This window comes from Symphodus melops (assembly GCF_947650265.1).
Source record: "Symphodus melops genome assembly, chromosome: 5".
Classification (NCBI taxonomy): domain Eukaryota; kingdom Metazoa; phylum Chordata; class Actinopteri; order Labriformes; family Labridae; genus Symphodus; species Symphodus melops.
The window spans coordinates 10305064-10313793 of NC_136695.1; the positions used below are offsets into that span (position 1 = coordinate 10305064).

Genomic DNA, 8730 nt, shown 5'->3' on the forward strand with positions numbered 1-8730 from the left:
GAAAGGAAACGTCTTCTCCGTTTGGTGCTCCCTCCTCTCTCCATGGAGAATAATTAATTTAACTGTGGAGGAGTTCGAGGCTTTAAAGCATCACAGGAGTGGATGGGAACCAGGCGTTAATAAATAACCCTCCGCACAGCCAGGCGCAAACATTGCGCCTATTGATCAGATTGTTCGCGTGTCGCTTAGCTGAGGAGAAGCGCAGGGAAGAGAAAGCGAGACAGGAGCAACAGTGAGAGCGAGAGAGAAAGGGGGAGGGAGAGGGTGAAAGAGACCTTTTTGAATTGAAAGAGAGAGAGAGAGAGAGAGAGAGAGAGAGAGAGAGAGAGAGAGAGAGAGAGAGAGGGGTGTTTATGTTGTTTTAACATTCATTGGTTACAAGAGACTATACGCATGGATGTATTAAACATTTCACTTCTTGACATATATAGTATAGCATTTAATATGGTGTTTCAATGTCCTTAAGTCCAGTCTAGGAGCTTTTAGACATGACTTGTAACTTTCCGTGATTCAAAGATGGAGTCCACAGTGGAGAGGTCAGAGGACAGCATGACAAGGTCTGACTTGATCGCCCACAGGTTCTTGTTCTTCTTTTATGCTGAGGCTGAGTAGCAGCGCATGTTAAGGCTCCAATAACATATTTAAACAAGCTGCTGCACACAGACGCACCTTGGATGCTCCATTCACTTCTTACATTTCTTAAACCTTATTACATTTCACAAAACAGTGCATTATTACAACTAAAGATTTCAATCAACAAGAAAATCCATAATTCAAGGAGCCCTGTGTCATGGTCATGGCCTGAGTGTGATATAGTTCTGTATATAACAATAATGGGACCACACAATATGTTTACCAAAATGTTTTCAGTGGATTATTTCATTTCATTATTTTGCTCAAACAGTTTAAAGAACGTTACATTTTTTTGGAGTTTGACCAGTTGAATAGAGGATGAAATGATTGTCAAGAAAACATACTGTTACCATTCAACAATCAGTTGGATGTCAAAATTGCCGGGCCACAATTTTGGACTCAAGGCTGCTTTAGACATTTTTCAGAGGTGCATGGTTTTCACATTACAGCAACGATATCATTTTTGTTATTTTCTGATAAATCACCTATAACAGACAATTCTATTACAGTTAAATAATTGTTTTATACATTTTCTCTTATTAACGTTTGGTTTTTACTTTTTCCTACCCTGAAATATTGATGATCTTCCCCTACTGCCGTATAATGTAGAATATTTCATTGATATGTTTTTTTATTTTTTTTTTGACTAATTCTTGCTTCATGGTATCATTAGTTATTTCTATTCAAGCCGTATTTTTTGTTGTGAAGGTACTTTTTCAATTAAATAAAGAATGAATTTCTTTACCTCTGAAAGGAGCACAGGTGAAGAAAAACATCGTTATTAACGTTATCTTTATTTTTTACACTGTAATTTGTAATACGGGGAGAAAAGCTGTAATTAAAGAGGAAGACAAGAAAACAACAAGTGCGTTGGAAAGAAGGTGATGTTTTTCTGTCCCCCCTCGGTCGGCACTCTCCCTCTTCCTGCTGGTGGTTCTCCCTCTTCAGTACCTGCCTGATCTCCACCCGGCACACGCCGAGATTCAATAGAAGTTAACAAGTCCTCTAAACTTTCCTGCTCCCTTTGTTGCACTTAGGGCACAAAGGATGATGGGGAATAAAGCGCTTTGAAGTGTATAAAAGCCAAAGAATGCCAGCCAAGTAGATTTAAAGTAGCCACTGATTTCCAAAACCTTGCATGAAAGGGAAGAATAGGAAAGGGTGAGGATTTATGGATAAATTATACAGTGTATTTGTCAGTTAAAATATCGGAACTGTCTGGAGGACAAAGCCACATGCTGAGGATTAATGGTCGCTCTGGACCTTTGATTTGGCTCCCTCTTTTCTCTGCCCTTGACAAATTGGATTTTGGGGATGGGAAGGTCGCCTGGCCCTTTGTGTCTCTTGACCGTTTTGGAGCAATTCATTATGCGGCGGGGTTAGGGAAAGTCTCCATGTGACCAGGCAGACCCGTTTCCCCTCTCCTCACAGCTGCTGGGAGAGCCCAACTCTCTCACACTCACTTACACACGCACACACTCCCGCACGCTGCTGCAAAACTCATACCGCTCCCCCCCCTCCTCATCCCCTCTAAAGTACCTTACAGCACAGCATCACCTCTCTGCCTCCCCCCCACCAACCCTATCCCCTCCTCTTCCCACACACACTTGCATCCTGAGTTGGAGAGGTCGGGATGGGTGGGGGGCGTTGAAGGAGGGGGGCTACCTTGCCTACACCATCACTAGAAAAGCCGGAGTGCATAACGCCACCGCGTCAATTTGAGGGCGGATATCGGCCGGTCCTCATCATCTCCTCCTCATCCTCTTCCATACACTCTTCCAATCAGTCTCCATCAGTCTTCATGGTTCTGATCTCACCCCACGCCATGCAACCCACCCGGGCGTCCACCACAGTCAGTGTGTTCGCGGACTGCAGCATCCCGGCCGGGCTTCGGATAGGACCGGTACCGGGCATCTTCAAACTCGGGAAGTACGTTTCAGACCGAAAGGAAGCAGGACCCAAGAAGAAGGTGAGCTAAAACATCAAAACTTTTAAAACAACTTTTATTTTAATTGTATAACTGCACGCTCTTTTTTTCATACAACACAAACGTGTTTTACTTGTAACAGCCTTTTGAATATTTATTATCTTTTGTTAACGAGGAGCATGTGATAAATCAAAGAATGCATTCCAACGTAGGCATTTCATTTGTTTTCAATTTAGTTATTATTCATTTAATCAGGCAACAAAACTTTCCATTTGTATACGTTTTTGTTTTACATTTATTTCTTTAGGAAAAAAAACAACAGCAAAAAACCTAATACCTTAAATCAAATTATTATCTTTGGTGTATTATTATTTAAAAAACAAAAAACACACAAACCAAAACAAAAAAACGACTGGGCTCAGTTCGTATTTTAAAGTCAAACTGTCAAACTCCATCAGGCCTTCACTTATTAATTGGTTTGGCCTGTCAGGTTGGAAATAATTGAGCTCCATTAGTGGCCGACTTGTCAGTCTGTGCTTCTACTTAACCGGCCTAATGGGCGGCCCGGCTCCGCTGTGTGGGATTTCATGCCCTCAGCCGCCTCACATTTCATTGCCTGACGGGCCTGTTATCCCGATGAGCCGTTTAATTTTAATGTAATCCGGCCACAGAAAGATGCCGCAGAGGCCACAGATCACAGCCTGGGGCAATTGAATTTTTTTCTTTAATATTAACAATAAAATAAGCTATTAATTAAAAGAAAGAAGCTGATTTATGTTAAGGGTCTTGGTTGATCAAAACTTGTGGTTTTAGATTAAAGTCAGGGTGTAAAGGATTGGAAAATAAAAACAAAACATTAATCAATTATAAAAAGAAAGAAGAAACTTAAAAAAGAAAAGTCTTGCTTTGAAACATTCATTTTTAAATGCAAAATATCAAACCATTTACAGCTGAGTTAAAGCGCATCTATAACCGCACCCTGTTATTGTTGAAGCTGTCAGCGGCTGTGATTGATGCGTCTAAATGCTTGGCCCCGGGCTGCCGGCGATCATCAGGTGCACTCTCTGTGTCAAATGTCGCGCTTCGATCTTTAATGTCCTTGAACAGTTTAGAAACGCTCTGACACTCTTCAAATTCGTTTCCCATATCAACTCAATTAGGCCCGAGTGTCATTCTCTTTAGTAAATCATCAGCGGAGCGGATAAAGACGCATTAAGGGCGTTATGGTCATGCGTGGCCGCAGCACCTCCAGGTAGAGCATGCAAGATTTGGCAAAAATAAAATTGACAAAATTCATTAAAGAAAATTTCGATTGAAAAAAAGACTACAATAATAACTTTTTGGAGAAAACATCATTTTTGAACAGGCCAAATGTGTTTCTGGCGTACACCCCTCTTTGAACTTATTAACATGTTATTTCGATAAGGCGAAGCGCATTTTTTTTAAACAGTTTTTTAAAACTTGTGCTAATTGTGACATTTTTCCTTAGGTTCGCTTAGTAAGGGGAGAGTTCGTGGACGAATCGGGTTGTCCAGTGCCAGACTGGATCGGATTCATCCGCGCAGCTAGGAACAGTCAAGAGCAGAACCTCGAGGCAGTGTCAGACCTACCTGGCGGACAGGTGAATTAAAAAAACAAACACACTCATAGTACATTATAAGCATTTGTCGTTTTTTTCCACTTTGTAAGTAAACTAAAGCCTGTTCCTCTTTTCTTGTTAAAAGATTTTCTATCGCGTACTGAAAGAAATCCCTGCCGGAGAAGAGCTCAGCGTTTGGTATTCTAATGCTCTGGCCCAGTGGTACGACATCCCCACCACGGCCACACCCACGCACGACGAGAAAGGTAACTACAAGACTGCGGATGACAATTATTATTTGATTGAAAAGTTTAAAATTGGTTCATTGCTGGACATAAAATAAAGGACATTTAATATTAGTATTGATAACAATAATTATTAATAGTAATAAACGCTTAGAGAAAAAAATAGTTGCTTTCTTTAGTTTATATTTTTGATGTCTGATCTTGTTGGGTTTTTTTACTTTGAAAAATTCAGACTTGATTTTGTTGGCAGACTCACTGACTATCATCGACATGTTGAGAACTCATCAGATAACAGTTAAATGACTGACAATACCCGTGATGTTTCTCCTTTAGCGCTCACATGGAAATCGATAGATGTTTTTACCTCAGGCAGACAATCTGAAATGTGTAATTTATTTATTTCAACGAAGAATTAAGAAGCGAGAATTTATGTATTGATAGGCCTTTTTTCTTTTAAAGAAATGCAAGATAGGATATATTATAGAAAATCAATTAAATTCACTTAATTGACTGGATATGAGTGTCAGGCCTACCACATAAGATAGGTCATAACAGATACTTTCCCCCCCTATCGTTTTCGGTACCCCATTGGTTTTATCAGCAGCCTGTTTGGGGTTTAAATCCATTTGTTTGGGTTGGTAGTGATAATATGACGTTTGAATTAAAGGATTATTGTCTAATCTTTGTAAAACACCAGTTCAGAACTAATCCGTTAAATAAAAGGAGAAAAGATAATCCTCAACAGATACGTTAGAGGGAAACTCATTAACTGAAGATGATTTCGGATTATAAACTATTTTGAATCTGGAGGGGCCTCTTCACTAATTGAATAAATATCGAAGCAAAATGACGCAGCATGAACTGATATCACACTTGAATCGTGGAAAAAAACAACAAAAAAACAAACATGTGATACATTAATAACGGTGCTCGACACAGAGCATAAAAAAAGCACATAAAAGCAGTAATAAACGTGTCTCGACGACCGTGGAAGAAGAAGTGGCTGGTGATTCAGTTGCGAGACGGAGGTTAACCAATGTCATCGAGTCATTAATATTCATGTATTCAAAAGCAAATAAATTCAAAAACAAGTGCTTCACGGTAAATTAGGTGGGTGCGTCAAGGTATTGTGGCCTAATGAATGCTAACTTTTATGTGGGGTGTATATTGCCCTGATTCTCTGGCCCAACACACCGTGTGCGCTCCTGGACATACGCTCGCTCCCATTATTAGGCGTCAACAGATGGGCCTTCGCCATTGTTTCTGCAGACTTGCGATTTCAAGCAACAGCTGCTGTCACTTCCACGGGGAAGAGCGCACAGAGAGGAAGTCCTGGATTCAAAGCATCATTTTCTCTGCGCCAGATTGGGCAGGGCGTTTGCGCTTTTGATGGCGATCATAAACAATGGCCCCTGTAAAGATTACAAAATCATTACATCAAAATTAACCTCCGAGTGCTCTACTGGGGGTCATTTAAATGGCCTCTCGTGTCTATTTTCATTTGGCGCAACATCTCAAAAACCGGATCATATCCATTAGGCCTATAGGCTTAATTTCAGCTGATAACATTTTGGGTCAACTGCAAGGTTGTTCTCGATGGGAAATAAACGGGAAATTCGATTCGATATTATTATGTTTTATTCGACAAATATATATATATATATAAAATCTGATTGCATCTTCCTGTATTTTATGAAGGTGCATCGTATGTTGTGAAGGGGGCACTTGTAGTAAAGCGGACCTTTCTGCACTACAGTACCTTTAGCAAAATTTTACGCACGGTCCTGGAAATATAGGCCTACTGTAACTCGTAATGGCATCATCATCATGTAGCTTCACCTTGTGTTGTGTGACTTAATGATCCAAATCCAACTGTTCATAATTGTCATTTTGTTCTTGTTTCTACAGGCGAGGAGCGTTACATCTGCTGGTACTGCTGGAGAATATTCAAGTACCCGAACACACTCAAGGCGCACGTGCACTTTCACTGCGCCCTGAGTAACGGGCGGGGCTTTGTGAACAGCGAGCAGGCCAGAGGCACGGAGACCTTCAGCAGGTCACCAAAGTCAGGAGACATCCCCAACACCTCCATCTCTCCGAGGAGTGGTCACAGTAACACTTCCATCTCAGACTCTGGCAGGCGGGCAGTGTCCTCCTCCCCTTTTCTAAATAAAGTGGCACTGTCAAAGAAAAGCAGCTCAGAGGAGCAGGACAGGGCGCTAGACATGAGCGTCACCTCAGCCAGACACCAAGGACATATCCTCGGACTCGGGGCCACATCTTCAGTTCTGAGCAGCATGGGCTTCCACCCGGGCGTGCGCTCTGCCTTCAAACCCACAGGAGTCTCCAAAGTCCAGAGCACAGACGTGCCAAGGGATGACGTGAATGGGAAGCTGAGCGGCTTGGGTTTCAGCAAACTCATAGGAAATATGAAACCAATCCGCAATGTCGGTGAGCCTCTTAATGGAGGAGGGAACCACCCTTCTAAGTGCGCGCCTGCAATTATGGACTCCGCATCTCCAATGGTGCCATGCACAAACAATATCCGAAGTTTTCCGTTGTTGCCTCACATGGAGGAGACTTCAGCTTTTAAGCACGTGGAGAGCAGGATGCACTCCGGTCTGTCCCCCTCCCGCTACCCCCAGATGCCCCCTGGACTCCACTTTGAGAGGTTCTCTCTGCCTCACTTCGACGGTGTAAAGACATATGGAGGAGACTGTAACATCCCGCTCATGCCCTTCACTGTTTACAACGGGGAGCTTCTGTACAGCTCCCCTTACTATCCGCTGAAATTCCACTTCAGCAACTTGCTCAAATACCCCGAGTCTATGTCCTACTTCGGTGCACCCCCACTAAGCCAAGATCTGGGCTCTATCACCAACATCGACCGAGAGATCGCCATGCACACGCAACAGCTGTCTGAAATCGCAGCTGAGAAAAACCGAACGAGGCTTGACTCCATGCCCGCCGGGAGCGCCACCAACGCAGGGTCTGGTAAGCCGAAAAAGGGACACCTGTGCTTGTACTGCGGCAAGCTGTACTCCAGGAAATACGGCCTGAAAATCCACATGAGAACTCATACAGGCTATAAGCCTCTCAAATGCAAAGTGTGTTTTAGGCCGTTCGGAGACCCCAGCAACCTGAATAAACACATCCGGCTCCACGCGGAGGGAAACACACCCTACAGGTGCGACTTCTGTGGAAAGGTGTTGGTGCGGAGGCGGGACCTGGAAAGGCACGTGAAATCCAGGCATCCGGGGCAGACCATCAAGAAACTAGAGGACAAAACGGGAGGCCTGTTTGAGGACGCAGAACACAAGAGCGACAATGACAGTGATGTGGACGTGTGCTTCACCGACGACCAGAGTGACCAAGAGTCGAGTAAAAACAATGACTGAGACGTTTTCACGCCCACAAAGACACATTTTATTGACTTTCAATTATGTACAATACATGGCATTCAAGCGTTACCGTTTTGTTCACTTATAAGATATTGATGATGTCTTTACCACATCACACCAAATTGTCCAAAGTTGTTTATAATTCGCTGGTGGTCGGAAGAGGGATTTTTTTTATCTCAAAATTTTAAAACATGTTTCCGAAAAGGAATCTGTAACGTCTGAGTTTTGACAGATTTTTTAAACAATGCAAAAAAACCCCATCTAGTGTTGCTGATATTTTTGATTTCAACCACCATACATGGTAGGATATTTCAGAAAGCCCTGACAGTTCTGCACAAACATTAAAATAGTCATACTGCACTAAACCCCCCCAAAAAACAACAACCCGGGAACAATGATTCAGGATCACAAAAGTCAGTTTTCAGTCACTTGAAAAATCAAACAAACACGTTATGACTGAACACGAGACGACCCTTCAGTTAAAGATGAATATATTTTTCTACAGTGTAAGAAGGATCACCGTTTTGTAACATGTCTAATGTTTCACATGAGCTACTTAACTAAAAGGCCCAATCAAAACAGAGCACTACATTCCATCAGACTGAATATGGAAAGGCCTACATATTTGGAAACTATGAGCTGAGAAGACAAAATTAAAATCCGAACAAAAAACTCTTTATTGTGAATAAAACGGACAGCATTTATTTTCTCCCCTTTCAACTGTCAGTTGCACTTTAAAAACAGCAATGGGAATTTCAATGCAGCCAAACATGCATGAGGATTCATCGATCCCTGCGCCTCATCGATTTACTATAGCCTACTTCAATTTGCACTTTCTTGAAGGCGCGCTGTTCTTAAAGAAGCAGCCAGCAGCAGCGCCCAATTTATTTAAAGAATTATTTCTTGTGACCGAAAATGGGGTTGATTGCAGTTATAGTTTATGTA

The 8730-nt window shown here is 42.2% G+C and overlaps 1 protein-coding gene across 1 annotated transcript; it reads left to right on the forward strand.

The window, feature by feature from the left end:
• The first annotated feature begins 2238 nt into the window (after positions 1–2238).
• Positions 2239–8150, forward strand: prdm13 (PR domain containing 13). Its single transcript, XM_079344680.1, has 4 exons — positions 2239–2602; positions 4050–4181; positions 4285–4405; positions 6293–8150. The coding sequence occupies exons 1-4, from the start codon at positions 2435–2437 to the stop codon at positions 7780–7782; spliced, it is 1911 nt and encodes a 636-aa protein (XP_079200806.1). The 5' UTR covers positions 2239–2434; the 3' UTR covers positions 7783–8150.
• The last annotated feature ends 580 nt before the right edge of the window (positions 8151–8730 follow it).